The sequence below is a fragment of the Delphinapterus leucas genome, chromosome 3, assembly GCF_059928025.1.
Source record: "Delphinapterus leucas isolate spDelLeu-1000000601 "Yukka" chromosome 3, BTC_Dleu_Yukka2, whole genome shotgun sequence".
Lineage (NCBI taxonomy): Eukaryota > Metazoa > Chordata > Mammalia > Artiodactyla > Monodontidae > Delphinapterus > Delphinapterus leucas.
The window spans coordinates 7,000,728-7,016,497 of record NC_143131.1 but is presented as its reverse complement, the minus strand read 5'-3'; the positions used below and the strand labels follow the sequence as shown (position 1 = coordinate 7,016,497).

Below are 15,770 nucleotides of genomic sequence, written 5' to 3'. Positions count from 1 at the left end.
ACCAGGTTTTCTAGAAGGTATAGGACTTACTATGTATAGGACGTATAGCTTGGGCAGATTTCATTTTTATCCTTACTTTTCATAGACTGGGAACTGTAAGGAATGATCCTAAAGCATTTTTTAAGAGACCTTGTTTTGACAATCAGTTGTTGAGAACACACCTTATTGTCATGCTGTTCGTGTTCTTTTTAAATGTCTGGGTTGAAGATGATTTATCGTAGGTGTTGTACATATTTAGAGACTGTTTCTCTTAAGAATTTTTTAGGGACAAAGGGGACAGTGGTGCTTTAAATTTATCCTTAAAAGATACGACAAGTTTGCAAAATAGGACTTTAAAGACTCAGGAGCTAAATTTGAATTACATAACTATAAATTAAATACAGTTTTTTAAGATTGTTTGATGTTGAAACCTGTGAAGATTTTCATAAACATTTGTTAGCTCAAAAGAGTTGTTTCTAAAGCTATATAAGAAACATACTTTTTCATTTTAATTGTCTGTGTTTAACTGTCTAAAAGTTCTTAAATATTTTTCTCAGGTAAGAACTTTCACAATCATAATAACGTACAATAACTTACAATCGAGTTTTATTCTTATAATAGTAAATTTACATTTTAACTACTAGAAATTCAACCTGTAAGGCACATAAGGAAATATTCCCTCAAGTTATATCTAGAGACTGCTGTCTCTATTTGAAAATGAAACTTCAGCAATGTACAATAAATAGTGGCAGGCAGCGTTCAAATTACTGGTGTTTGGTGGCTTGGTAAAGTAGTAACTGGCATGTGTGCTGTCATTAGTCACAGACAATTTGGGGTTGCCAGTAGACGTTCGGATATCAGCAAAGGTAGCAATGGGTCAGCAGGTTTTCTTCAGTTCTACAGCTGGAGCCAACCTGAGTGAATCCCTGCCATTCACCTCTAGTGAGGCCAAAGGGAGTATTTAAAGCCAAACTTTTTGAAATTGTCTGATAAGTATGATTGCATTTTGGTTCTGTATTTTTGAAACAGGTTAAATATTGAAGAGAGAAGCAGGCATAAGAGATAGAAACAAAGCACCGGGACATTTGGAGGGTGGCCGTGAACAGATTCAGCCAATTTAATCTTCATTATTTGGTGGAAAGTATTTTCACATGTATCTCATGATAACATGACAGTTGAGCAGTGTCTTCAGATCTTAAGCCTGAGTTTGTGTCTGTCAAATAATCAAGAGTCTCAAAGCAGTCAGATGTGTTGTTTTTCAGATGTTCCAGCTTCGTTTTCATGGCTGTCACCTTAGCTGCAGTTTGACACGTGGAAACATTGTGACCCTGCATTGTTAAGTTGAGCTCATTATTGTACCTCAGAGTTAACAATGAGTTTGGTATGATTTGTCACCGAGTGCCATGTTATGCTGAGCGTGGCCCCATGCATCCTATCCGTGTACTGACCTGTGCAGTTGGAGCTCAGTGGGTGGGCAGGTGCAAGCTGCGATGAAAAAGCACACACTTCCTAATCAGTGGTGGTGTGATTTATAGACAGTTCAAATATATTCCCAGAAATGGCAGGAGAAGCTTCATTCTTAGGTCTGTATAAGTAGCAGCCTAGGAGCTCAAATTAATGCATTGGTGATTTCCAAGGTTTTTTGGTATGTAAAACATTTCAGTACATTATTGGACTGATTTGTTTTGGAAATAGCGAAAAATACAGTAAAAAGGATTGTAATCAAACGTTTGGCAAACATTCTAATACCTGCCCTACGGCATCACTTTGATTCTGTGTGATCTGCATTTTAAGTAATTCGTCACCTTGTGATGTCCTCTGTTGGCCTCCGTGCCGTCGCGTTAGCTCACCACAGTGGAGAACAGCGGGGTGGGAGGCTCCCGTTTCATCAGATCGTGGGCACGCATCACCATAACTTCTCAGTGGTGTCGTGTGCGTGTGTCTCTCAGAGCGCCCAGGCCACCTGTGCCGGGGCCGCGGGGCGCAGTGAGAGTGCACCCGTGTGTCCCAGAGGTCTCACGGTGCTGCTGGCCGTCATGCGAGGACGGGACTGAGCGGCCGGAACACAGCTGGGTGTCTCGTTTGGCTTATGACCTGTATAAGCAAGAAATTGTGAAGAGGCCGCTTTAACATAACCCATAAATGTTTTGCTTTCTTTTCGGTCAGGTATCCTGAAGAACTTGCCTGGCACACAAACTTAAGTCGAAAAATCTTGAGAAAGTCTCCACAATTGGAAAAGTTTCACCAGTTTCTGGTTAGCGAAACTGAATCTGTGAGTAGATGCCTCTACATTTGCTGGTTTCCTTGCAACTTTAAATGGGCCTTAGTATCAGTCCGGTAGTTTTATTTTAACCATACGTGCCTCTGGGAGTGCCGAGGTGGATGAGGCAGGCAGAAAAACCCGCTGAAGTGTGTGTGCGCCCCCTGAATTTCTGGTAAGTTACGTGGCTGCTGTCTCGTTTGGCGCCTCTGATCGTGAAACGTCCGGCAGGCACCGTCACACATGCTGGCGTGGCTCCTTGTTTCTGGCCGCTCCGGGTTGGGGTGGCCGCAGCGGGGGGCGGGGCACAGCACCCTGCTCCATGGGCCTCGCTCAGGAGCAGCTGCCCTGTCTGCTCTCATGTCCTTCCGAGGTGCGCGTGCCATGCGCCTTTCCCGCGGAGAAAGCGATATGCTCTCACGGCCATGTGTATTTTATTAAAGTGTTTTACCCCGCCTTTGCCAGGCAGACAAACAAGACCTAAATGCGACAGCTTTGGTTCTCGTAGAACGACCTCGCCTTCGCCCTGTCAGCCCCTCAGCCTCCCCAGGTTCCCTGATGGCGGTTCAGTCACTTGAACTTCTAACCTTTAGCCTCACATCTTCCCCGACAAAATAGCTGTCCCCGCGTGTAACGCATGATTGAGTGAATGCACATAAAATGTGGATGTTGTGAGCTTTGCAGTTTACTTTCAGTTTTTTTGGCATTCTTAATAGTCTCACGTTTAAAATCAGAAGCTGCCCCTTCTTATTTTCTAATCTCCTTTTACTAGCCAAGGAAACCTCTGTGTGTCACCAGATGGTTTTTATTTCTTTTTCACTCGGAGCTTCTGTGTCCAGCTGACAAGGATTATCGTGCTTCCCATGTTTCTTGCCTTGAAGCCGTAACCAATTTAGAAACCTTTCACCTCGCTCCGCTCCGTTCTAGTAGCTACTCAGTCCAGGGTAGAGCTGTTCCCCCTTGTGGCCCTGTGTCCAGCTTGGTAACCTGGTAACCTGGGCTCCGCTTGCCTGGTTTCCCACCCCCATCCCCACCCTGGTAAGGAGTAAACAGAGCTGAGCACCACCACGGGCCCAGTTCTGTGCTCGGGCTCATACAAGAAGGGGTTCTCTGGCTCAGCTTTTAATCTACTTGGATGCGTTAGAGAGCAATTTAGGTTCGAACTTCAACAGAGCAGAGGATTTGTGGGGAATGGAGGGATACACAGTCCGGTAGGTCGTGAAGAGCTGGGTTTTGGCAGCTTTGAAAGGTAGAGGACACTGGAGTTTAGTGTTGGTGGCGTGTATAGTAGGGAACCAGTACAGATTTTTGATCAGGAGCCAGCAGGGTGCAATACTCCCTGGGTTGTTCAAAGTTGACTGCAGAGTGTCCCTGAATCCAGGGACCACCTGCTGGGGTGTCTAGCCAAGTGCCTGACATCCTCGTCCTACGTGAATGCTCTGAGTGACAACTCGGGTGAAAACAGAAGGCAGGCTCATCAGAATCACAGGTGTAACCCAGAACTTGGGATCCGTGCCCCTGGCGAGGCAGTCATGGTTCAGTCCTCACAGATGCAGTGCTGGCCGGAAACCCATGAGGTGAAAGGAACAGGTGTTGAGTGGAGGCCTGTGTTTAGGATCTGACAGTCAGGTGCGCAGTTGTAAGATGAGTGATGGCTGCTTGGGTGGCCTTTCCAGGACAGGGGCCCCAGGTTGTAAAGAAGCAGAAGCCTCCTGGTAGCTGATGCTTTTTTGGATTTTTGTTAAGTGTTTAGTCCTAAGCTGTTACAATAGAGTTATGATTGACACAAGTGCTGGATTTCACTAAGAAACTTTGTCTGAATCTGAACAGCTGTACGTTTTAACAGATGTCCTGACCCACGAGTGAAGATCTAGAGGATGGTTGGTTTAGTGAGGAGTTTTAATTATTCTCTCTCTTCCACAGGAAACATGGGGGCAGTGGTTGATGGGGACAGTTCTCAGGAATACAAAGCAGGCGTGGGCTGTTCTGGAAACAGGAGAACTAAGAGATAGAACTTACAGTTTCAGCTATGAAGTTTCTAACGGGGACTTTCTGTCCTGTCCTGTGCTCGTGTTATACTTGAATTTCTAATATTCTAATGTTGTTTTGATATTTATGGTCATCCTTACTTAGTCTTTTGGTAGCAACCATTTATCCACTAGTATAAAAATCTGTCTTACTTACTGTCTATGTGATAGTACTAACTTTTGTGTTCTGGTATAATTATATGGTATTTTCCTGTTGCATTGGAAATAACGCCCAGTATTAATTTTTTTCTGCCTTTCTTAATGCCATCGCTGATTTTTTAAAAATTTTATTTTCTAAGGGAAACATCAGTCGTCAAGAAGCCGTTAGCATGATTCCACCACTGTTGCTTAATGCTCACCCTCACCATAAGGTATCGTGCATTGAATAGAAAATTCTGGTGGGTAGGCTACTATCAGTGTTTGTGTCTCTCTGTTCCTTTGAGACCTTTTTTTCTTTATATAGTTAATCATTTCTGTTTTCCTTTTCACTTTGGGTAAAGTGGAGAATGACATTTATTTTAGGTTCTTTTTGCAATTTTTACAGCTCAGTTTCTTTACTTACTACTCAGATAATCTTCAGTGTTCTTGATTGACTAAATTGGTTGAAAATCATAGTGAACATGTATTGAGGACTTGTTGAATGCTGAGGATTGCTCTATGTTGTTTTTGTGAATCGATTCACTTTATTATCCACATACCCCTGTGAGGGTAGATGCTATCGCTGTCCCCCTTTTTCCAGATGAGGGGAAGGAGGCAAAGGAAAGTGGAGCCTGAAGTCACCAACTAGTCAGCAGTGACTGAGCTGAGACTTGAACCCAGCTAGCTCTGCCTTTTAGCATTTTGTTATACTGCTTCTCGCACTTAGCATCTTTACTCATCATCCCTAAATGTATTGCTTTCACTGGTGTCTAGTGCCATTTTGTTCCTATCCCCTGTGGAGTAAGTATCTTTATCCTTCTGTGGTTTGGGGACATCATATAATATTAGGCCCCTGGAAGTTCAGTATAATACGCTATAGATTCATTCTATAAATAAATGTATTTGGGTTGTGAAATAGAAATGAGGAACTAGTTTTAAGTCGTTCTAAAATGTAGGATGATTCATTTATTAAAAGGAGAACATCAAACATTTTCTTGCTTTTCAGTAGATTTTAGATATGTGCGCAGCACCTGGATCAAAGACCACACAGCTAATCGAAATGCTGCATGCCGACATGAGCGTGCCTTTCCCAGGTATGCACTGGGCTGGTTTTTGAAGGGTAGGGGTGCTACTTTGGTGGGTTGTAGACAAGGAAAAGAGCATAACACAGGAGGCATCAGGCAGATGGGTTTTGTGTCTCTGAAAGTAGAGCTGGACGCTGTGCACACCTGTCACTTGTCCTCAGACCCACACGTGCATTGTGGGGAGGGCCTTTACTTTAGATTTACGTGTATTTTCTTTTTCTTTTCTTTTTTTTTTTTTTGCGGCTCGCGGGCCTCTCACTGCTGTGGCCTCTCCCGTTGTGGAGCACAGGCTCCGGACGCGCAGGCTCAGCGGCCATGGCTCACGGGACCAGCCGCTCCGCGGCACGTGGGATCCTCCCGGATCGGGGCACGAACCCGCATCCCCTGCATCAGCAGGTGGACTCCCAACCACTGCGCCACCAGGGAAGCCCCCTACATGTATTTTCTATAAAAGCAAGTGGTGTTTCTTTTTAAAGCCATAGTAGGTAGATTGCCCTTTGAGTTTTCAGTAGTAACAGTCTCACATTGGGGTTTTTGTTTCCTTTTCACTCTTTACTACCTATGTGAGAGGCAGGAGAATGTAGTTGTCCAGAGCTGCTGTCAGACTCCCCAGGTTCAAATCCCACCACCATTTAATAGGTGAGTTCTGTGACATTACCAGACATCACATACGAAATGGGACATCTGTCTTGAACTTGGAGGACATTATGTAAGATTGCAAAGGTCAGAGCCTCCTCCCAGGGAGCGGGTTGACTTGACCCTGAGGAGCCTCGGCGCCTCCCCAGGAAGCGGATTCGCAGGGTCCAGAATGGAGGCCCAGCACATGTGCACTATTTTAAACACTGGTTGGGGGATTTCGTTGTTTTCTACATCTTTCTCCCCTCACCCTCCTTTTTAGTTAATCGTTAATAATGGAAATGTTACTTTTGGCACAGTAATTGGTACAAAGTGAATAATTGTTGAACAGATGAATTTTGAAGTTTTGACATTTTAATTGACTGTGAAATCCATGCCGAGCCACCTGGTTCCTTTTTCTGGACCACTTCCCTAGTTCTAGCAAATCTGAAGCTCGGTCTTAAGTTTGCTCAGTTGTCCGTCTCACCTGCCAACCTAGAGGTTACACATTTCAGGAAATTGCTCCACTTACGCCACCTTTCACCTGACGCACAGCTTTATGTTTCCAGAGGGGTTTGTCATCGCGAATGACGTGGACAACAAGCGCTGTTACCTGCTTGTGCATCAGGCCAAGCGGCTGAGCAGTCCCTGCATCATGGTGGTCAACCATGATGCTTCCTGCATCCCTCGGCTCCAGATGGATGTGAACGGGAAGAAGGAGATTCTCTTCTATGACCGCATCTTATGTGACGTCCCTTGCAGGTACGATTAAGAGGCCGGAAAGCCCAGAGTCCACTCAAAATCAAATCAGGTATAGTCTAAAGTGAATCTGCGCACGGTGCGCATGCAATTGCAGGTGTCAATCTTGTGGCAACTGGTTTGAAGAGAGAGACACTGTGAGCGTAAATCAGAAGCCAGAAACTCAATTTTAGTGATAAACAGAACGAAGAGATCAGAAAGGGGGTGGTTTTGATCGTCTTGAAAAGGGACACGAAGAAGATACCTGAGAGGCAAGCAGTGTCGTCATAAAGCCTCGTTAACAGGCATTTCAGGATGTTAGTGCCGGGAGCGATTTGCTTGTGCTTACCTCCGGTGAGTATGTAGGATACTTGTCATAGGATAATACGTGATCACATTGGGCTTCTGTGGTGAATCTTATGTAGCACAGTGAAACTCAGGGGTTCCAACCTTTGGGAAACTCATGTGTATTTGTACACGTGCCTTTCTTCAAGTTTTACAAATAAATTACAGATTTTTAGAGTTTACCTATAAAAGAATTTCATGGCATAGCTGAATAACTGAGTTTTTCCAAAAAGAAGAGAATCAAACTTAAAACGTCTGTTAATTTCCTGGAGGCAGTGACATAGGCACTGGTGTCACACATGTTTAATACCTTCTGAACACATGACTTTGTTGAGACAAAGTACAAACTTTGTCTCAACAAAGTTTAGTACAGACGCTGCCACAGAACTTTGTTAGCACTAAACACAGTGTTTAAATATGACACATCGGAATTAAATCCTGTCTTATTTAAACAAGGGGCAGATTACTGCTGGTGGCAGAACTCATTAGCACTGAGTGTGGACTGCCTGTCAAATACTGAAAGAATTCTCCTTCACAAAATTGAAATAGGTCATGAGCTATATTCCTTTCTTTCTAGATTGCAGCTTTTTAGTTTTCCTTTGGATCAGAAAAACTGATTTTTCCCACCCCTGTGTTCTTGCGATCACAAATATCATACTGTGAGAAAGACGTGACCTCATGAGCTCTGAGTTGTAAGCTGAGGGAATTAGAATTTAAGCCACCACCATACACGCAAGGGATGTCATTTGAAAGCAGTTATATCGTATAGGACGTTTCCATCCTGCAGACCCTTCACCTCAAGGACATGTGACTAGACCATCAAGGAAAATTAAATTTTACAGAGAAAGCCAGCAGACAACAGGAATTACTCAAATTCTGAGTAGATGAAATTCAACATGGACAGAAAGATTAATTGATCAACTCTGTATTATGGAATTTACATGTAAATGATTTCCATTAAGTAAAAGCAGAAATTAAAAAATGTTTAAGTGTGATATATAGAAAAATCTTGGTAAAGAAATTAAATTGGCTTAATTGAATTTGCTGTGGAAATCCTTTATGAGTATAAGTTTATCATTATTCTTGTAATTCTGATTAAAATGTTACTGTTGATTAGCCAAGTTTCTTTTCTAAGTAGCAGGATCAAAAGGTTCTGTGTCCTAGGTCTGAAATTAGTGTTTTGTTTTGTTTTGTTTTGTTTTGTTTTGTTTTGCGGTACGCGGGGCTCTCACTGTTGTGGCCTCTCTCGTTGCGGAGCACAGGCTCCGGACGCGCAGGCTCAACGGCCATGGCTCACGGGCCCAGCCGCTCCGCGGCATGTGGGATCTTCCCGGACCGGGGCACAAACCCGTGTGCCCTCATTGGCAGGTGGACTCTCAACCACTGCGCCACCAGGGAAGCCCTGAAGATTAGTTTTGCTATAGTATTTTTTCTCAAATGGAAACAAATTACTATCTCTTTGTTGAGAGAGATGTTCTTTTCAAATCTTTATTTCCTTATTGCATTGAAATGGAAGTGCAATTAGTTTACTCTACTAGAGTGTCCCCAAAACAAAAATAGAAAGTTTATTGTAGCTTGTGAGAATTTAGATTGTTTTCTAATTGGTGTTTATAATAATAACAATGATACCTGTTTTGTAATTTAACTCGAATATGACATATTTGTTGAGCTGTGATCATCTAACCGGTACAGAGTTTTAAGTTCTTAAGTATCTTTCTTTGCAGTGGAGATGGCACTATGAGGAAAAACATTGACGTCTGGAAAAAGTGGAGCACCTTAAACAGCTTGCAGCTGCATGGGTAAATAAACTGTGTAATTGGTAGCCCTGTGTGACTAAGAGGTTAGTGAAGGTTTATGGTTGAATTACCTGGGCACCCAGAGCTTCAGCTGACTGACTGTAATCCTCAGAATGTTAATGGCCACCTTCATGCGAGTTTGCTTATTTGTCAGAAGTATTTGTTTTTAAAACCTCTCGAGAGTAGGAAACTGAAGATTGTATACATTTCAGGTATACATTTATTGAGAATGCCTTTTATAGAAGTTTCCTGTAACATTTCAGACATGTGTTTTCCGTGAAATGACCATTTCTTACTAATATTTCTCCTCTCTGTTTTCAGTTCTTTTGTGTTGAATTATTTTGCTTAACATTTTGACCTCTCAGAAATATGTTTTGGTTGTCTTTAAAGAAAATTTGGAAAGTTCCTAGAAGTGAAAGGAAAGAGAAACTCTTATAACTCAAAGATAATTTCTGTCATGCCTGGTATATTATAGTGTTTTTCTGTGCAGAGGGATTTTTAAAATAGCTGTTTTGATTTTACTGTCTACAGAGCTTTGCTTTCTTTTTTTCACTTAACATTAAAATTATACAAATATAGAACTGTGGGTGATCTGGAGGGTACTAATGAATATTTACCATAAATAACTTCAGGAAATTTTGTTTCTCTGTTAAAAACTTACTACTGTTTTTGTGAAACAGGCAATTGGGATTAGAATGTACTAAGAGGTACAAACTGCTCATGGAAAGAAAAAGCAAATATTTGTATAAGTATGGAGACTTTTTAATAGTGAAATTTAGCTAATATATTGAATTCAGTTGTTAATCAGCTTTATGCTTTGCTTGTTGGCATGTTGGGAAAGGTTAACAACAGTAACAACATTGTAGTAACAACATATAGTAACAACATCTATAAATACGTGTTTTTTAGATAAACAGGGAACATCTTATATAGGGTTAATCTAACTTCGCTTAAAAATCTTAAAATTTTTGTTGTTATTTTTTTCTTTATATGGGAGTTGCTCATCTTACATAGAGTATTTTATGTTTTATTATGTCTGTCATAAAATTTGTAATGAATATGTGCTACAGTCAGTGCCTCTGATGTATGTACCATGCGGATGTGCTCGGCACATAGGGTAACCTAGTCTCCGGCCCTTAGTTTACAGCTGCGGATTGCAACTCGGGGCGCTGAACAGCTAGTGGAAGGCGGCAGGATGGTGTATTCTACGTGTTCACTAAACCCCATTGAAGATGAAGCAGTCATAGCATCTTTACTGGAAAAGAGTGAAGGTAAGTGCATGATGATCTTTCAATAAGAGTATGTACTTTTCAAAACCTTTATTGCTATAGTGTATTTTTCTGTAGGCTTTTTCTACGTTTGCTTGTGTGATTAGCCTATAAACCCTAAAATGAGGTATCCCTGATTAAAAACATGCTTATATAATGGGTTTGTTGTGTTTCGTGAATCATGCAGTTTGCCCATTTTGTTTCTCTAAGTTTGAAAGGTTATGTCAGATCCTTACCACACTGTTGCATTTTTTAAAAAATTGTGGTAAAACTTACATAACTTAAAAATGTACCATCTTAACTATTTAAAAATACATAGTTTGATAGTGTTAACTACATTCACATTGTTGTGTAGCCAATTTCCAGAGCTCTTCACCTTGCTAAACTGAAATTCTGGACCCATTAAACAACTCCCCAGTATCCCCTCTGCCCGCCCACCCCCCATTATTTTTCTGTCTCTGTGACTTTGACCACTCTAGGTATCTCCTTTGACTGAAATCATTACAGCATTGTTGTTTTGTGACTGACTGGCTTACCTCTTTTCGGATAATGTCCTCAAAGTTTACCCATGTTACATAATATATCAGAATTTCCTTCCTTTTTAAGGCTGAAAATATTCCATTGTATGTTTAGACCATATTTTGTTTATCCATTAATCTGTTGATGGACACTTGGTTTTGCTTCTGCATTTTAGCTGTTGTGAATAAATGCTGCTTTGAACATGGCTGTACCAATAACTCTTTTAGACCCTGCCTTCAGTTCTTATGTGCGTACACACAAGTGGAATTGCTGCACCAGATGGTAATTCTGTGTTTATTTTTAAGGACCCACCATACCGTTCTCCACAGCAGCTGCACCGTTTTACATTCCCACCAACAGCACACAAGGGTTCCAGTTTCTCCACAGCCTCGTCAGCACTTGTTATTTTCTGTTTTTTTGTTGTTGTTGTTGTGGTTGTTTTTTTGTTTTGTTTTTTGATAGTAACCATCCTAATGGGTGTGAGGTCTTTATCACACTGTTTTATACTGAGGGACCAGCATAGGTTGTAAGAACATTTCATAATGTTTTCATGTTTTTGCTGAAATGTTAACCTTTCCATCAGTTTCTCCTTAACAGAAATAATTGGAGATTTCAAACTAACTACATTTCCAGAATAGAATGCTACCGAGTTTTCTGCTTACGTATGAAGCAAGTTGAAATGCAGCTGTTGAAACAGGTGTGCATTTCCTGAGGCAGTATCCGAGACCGTCTAGGCTTCCGTTACATTCTTAGTGGCCGAGTGATCTCTGTGCTGTGTGGTCAGCCCTCTGATTGTTCACACCTTTGGCGTCTTTTTGACCTGAATTTACTATGTTGTGTTTATTTTGTTTTGCTATACTTAAATAAAGATGTGATTTCTGAACAGTGTTTCTTGCATGGTTATGAGCTCTACATTTTTGATGGTACTTTATTTCGAAAGGCGTGTGAAGAGGAGAGCTGTGGGCGATGTAATTTGATAGTAAATTTAACTCTTAGTGTCCTATTCTGTAATTACTTTCTAACCAGGCAGGTGGGTTTCCAGTCTCAGTTTTGCTCTCGCAGCCATCTCTGCACGTGGTTGCTCCAGACCACATTGTTGATGTCTCATCTCCGTCCTCCGTCATGTGTAGACGTCATGTAGAGGCGTCATGTGTGGACGTGGCTTCATCAGACAGTAGGCCTTGGCTGGGCCTTGTACTCTGCAGTTGCTGGGGATTTGGACTGGAGAGGCTGTGGTCCCCGCCTTGAAGTCCTCAGACTCAGCTGGGGGAAGGGTGGCCGATACGCATTCAGTCTACACGCGCTGGGCCAGCGTTGGCAGCTTCTGACCCAAATGCTGGCAGAAAGTCACTGCTGAACCCAGGGCAGTGTTTGATTGAGAAAACCAGTTTTTGTACACTTGCCCTTTATTTAGTGTTTGCTTTTAAAAGCCAGAATATTTGGGTGTACTAGTGGAGGTCAGTATGATGCTTTTGTCAAAGGTTTCTTACTGTTGGACCTCCACCTTGGGGATTCTTTCGCTCTGTTTTCATGATTGCCTGCATTTTTCATAGCTTCCATGGAGCTTATATTGGATTTTCCTCTTCCTGAGACCGTCTGCTCTGTCTGTGGTCTGTGGACGGTAGTTCATTTGAGAGGTTTCCTGTAACGGCCCTAACGTACAGCTTCTGGTAGTAGTGCTACTGTAGACACAGTGTTCTTTTTTCTCTTTTTATAAATTTATTTATTTATTTTTGGCTGCGTTGGGTCTTTGTCGCTGCGCGCGGGCTTTCTCTAGTTGTGGCGAGCGGGGGCTGCTCTTCGTTGTGGTGCGCAGGCAGATCACTGCGGTGGCTTCTCTTGTTGCTGTGGACTTTGTCTCGGACGTGGTGTGGACTCTGTAGCTCCTTACTCCAGCAGCTTTACTGTGCTGTCATTTATGCACGTAACATCCACTTGTTCTAAGTGTGCAGTTCAGCGATCTGTAGTGACTTCACTGCATTTTCCAGAAGAGCTCATTTGCAGTCACTCCCTGTTCCCACCCCCGCCCGCCGCAGGCACCACTAATCTGCTCTCTGCCCTCCCTGGACATTCCCTGTAAATGGGATCATACAATATGTGATCTTTTATAATTAGTTTCTTTCACTGGGCATAATGTGAGTTTTTGTTTTGTTTTTTGTTTGATACATAGGTGCCTTGGAACTTGCTGATGTGTCCTCTGAGTTGCCAGGACTAAAGTGGATGCCTGGACTCACACAGTGGAAGGTAGTCTTTCTGCAAGGACTCTGACTCAGAAGGGCAGATCAACTTGATAGACCTGTTAGACTTGTGGATGTTTTAAAGCACCCACAGTTGGGTAACTTGGATAAATAGTACATCTGGTTATGCAGCTTAGAATCAATTTCAAAATTATGTTTAATGACAAATGGTATGATTACACAAATATTTCTCTCTGGCACTGGAAAAGATCTCCTGTCTTTATTCTGCAGTTAGAAGTCAGCTTTGTTTATTCTCATCCCCATAAGTATAGTTTTGCTTTTTTTCTTTTAACTGGCTGGAATTCAAGCCTTGTTTCCAATATGAAACAATTCAGTTTTCAGTTTTAAACGAGGAACAATCTGAGGCTTGTTTTAAAAAAGAAAAAAAAACCCACATGGAAAGTGAAAATGCTGCTTTACAGAATGATTGTCCTGTTCCATGGAATAAAAGGTTGTCTCATTTTTATCTTTGCAGACAGTCCTCGCTTGGGAGAGAAATGAGAATCGCCCACTCTGACTTTTCCTATTATTAGGTGCGGCTGGTAATCTAGAATCCCGCTCTCTCGTTCTGCAGGTGATGACAAAGGATGGGCAGTGGTTTGCAGCGTGGGCTGATGTTCCGCACAGCAGACACACCCAAATTCGGCCTACCATGTTCCCCCCAAAGGACCCCGAGAAGTCACAGGCGATGCACCTAGAGCGGTGGTGAGCTTGTGGGGAGGTGGGACCTCTGGCGTGTCCTGCGTGGTCTGGGCTGCGCCCATGGCCGACCCCTCATGTGTGAACTTTTCAGCAAGTAAGGTTCTCAGGGCCTGAGCTGCAGGCGTTGAGCATTTGTAAATAACAAAAATAAATGGCTTGAACTTAATTAGGTAATACTTTGGCCACTACATTAACTTTTTACACATTACACATTGATGATTCTGTCAGTGAGGGTTGGGTGAATATTTACAGCAAAAGAATGTACTTAGGATCAGTTAAAAAGGGTAAATTGTGTGGGTTTTTTTTTTTTTTTTTTTTCAGTCTTAGGATATTACCACATCATCAAAACACTGGAGGGTTCTTCGTAGCAGTATTAGTGAAAAAGTCTTCAATGCCATGGAATAAACGTCCCCCAAAGGTAAACATCTTCCGAAACAATGTAGCATACCGTGTGGTCTTTTTGTGCAGTTGAGGCAGAAGCTGGCCGAGGTCAGTGGAGCGTTTTTGTGTGTGAGGTGGTGATGGTGGTGTTCTTAAATTTAAATTTTGAGTTTTCCAGAAAGCAGCCGTGTCTTATAAGGGAGGTGGAAAAGGCAGAGTTGGGAAATGCATTTCTTCTGTATCTTAAATCCAGTTCTTTAATAAAAATTGGAAAGTCATAAAGATGGCTGCTCTGTGGTTTAGGATCAGAAGGAATCCCTGCAGGCCGGTGTCTGTGTCTGCCTTCCTGTGGGTAGTTTTCAGTCGGAACAACTCTGCCAACCTCAGGCCAGCCAGTCTTTGCCTTGGCCATAAGAGGTAATGACAAGCTGTCCAGGCCTGGCTGAAGTGGACATAGATAGGACCTGACCTGTCGAACGAACCTCAGCCGCCCCCTGGGTTATGTAAGGGAGGCCATGAAGCCGAGGGGTTCGGAGAGGGCAGCCTTGAGTCTTGGCACAAAGTTGCCGTGTGATGCGCTCTCCTCCCCTTTATCAGTGTATCAACGTGGGGAACTTTGTTAGCGTGTCCATCAGCCTTCCTTCCGTTGCCGTGGAACATGGCCTGGAGTCACAGTCCATGCTGGAAAACGAGGACAAATAATGCTTGGCCTTTGGAGAAACAGAAAGGAAACTGTTCTCTGGGGTATGGCTAATCCAGACGAATGCTTGGGGCACAGCCTCACACTGAAGCAACGTGGCATTTGCGGGCCGTCGCCACGGCGCTTGTGAGGTTGGAGAGGTTTTCCCAGAGGCGGAGCCCCTGGCTGTCACAGCCCCTCACTCCCGGTCAGGAATGGGGCCACGGGGCTCGGAGCAGCACTCCCTGACACATGAACACCAGCCACATGGTAACTTAAATTTTCTTGCAGCCACATTATAAAAAGTAAACGAAAAAGTGAGATTAATGACATTTTATTTATCGCAGTATAATAAAATGTGATTTTCATGCAATTAAAGTAAGTTATTAGTGAAATATTTTTCATGCTTGTGTTCCGAGATTTAAAAGCAGTGTGAACTTTCACTCTGAGAAGCGTCTTACGTAGCACGGGTCACATTTGACATGGCCAAAGGGCACGACTGGTGCTGCAGTACAAGGGCACTGGTCAGAGCCTGTTACACACGTGTACTTCACATTCACTTGCACTTGGGACTGTGCTGACATTTTTGTCACATAAGTGGTTTTGAGCTTTTTCTTCAGTGTGCCACCTCTGATGGGGCATCTTACCTTTTAGAACAACTTGGTATCATTTGCTCATTTAAATCTTACTACTACTTCTATCTCCTGTGAGTATGTCAGTTCCTCATTCATTTAGCTTTGAAAACCTGTTTTGGCGGCCTGCCCTGTGAGCTCGCCCAGCGTGACTCTGCTGGGGCCACATTGATAACTCAGATTCTCAGTCTTCAGGACGCCGTTGTCTAGTTGAAGTGATGGAGCTTGTAAAAACAGTCAGAATTGGAGCCAGGGAGAGCCATGCTGACAAAGTGCTGTTGGTATCCTTGTGAGGGGGCAGGATTAGATCTGGGTCATTGCAATGGAACAGAAAAAGCCTCCTGCACAGAGGGCCGTGGGAGACGGGCT

At 42.9% G+C, this 15,770-nt stretch overlaps 1 protein-coding gene across 1 annotated transcript in view; it reads left to right on the top strand.

Annotated features, from left to right (window-relative positions):
* NSUN2 (NOP2/Sun RNA methyltransferase 2) overlaps positions 1–15,770 on the top strand; it is a 40,989-nt gene that overhangs the window by 5,790 nt on the left and 19,429 nt on the right. Inside the window, 9 exon segments of the mRNA XM_022581358.2 lie at positions 2,146–2,251; positions 4,566–4,637; positions 5,414–5,498; positions 6,674–6,866; positions 8,912–8,986; positions 10,124–10,254; positions 12,941–13,014; positions 13,582–13,712; positions 14,031–14,127. Of these exon segments, the coding sequence (XP_022437066.2) occupies positions 2,146–2,251; positions 4,566–4,637; positions 5,414–5,498; positions 6,674–6,866; positions 8,912–8,986; positions 10,124–10,254; positions 12,941–13,014; positions 13,582–13,712; positions 14,031–14,127 (964 nt within the window).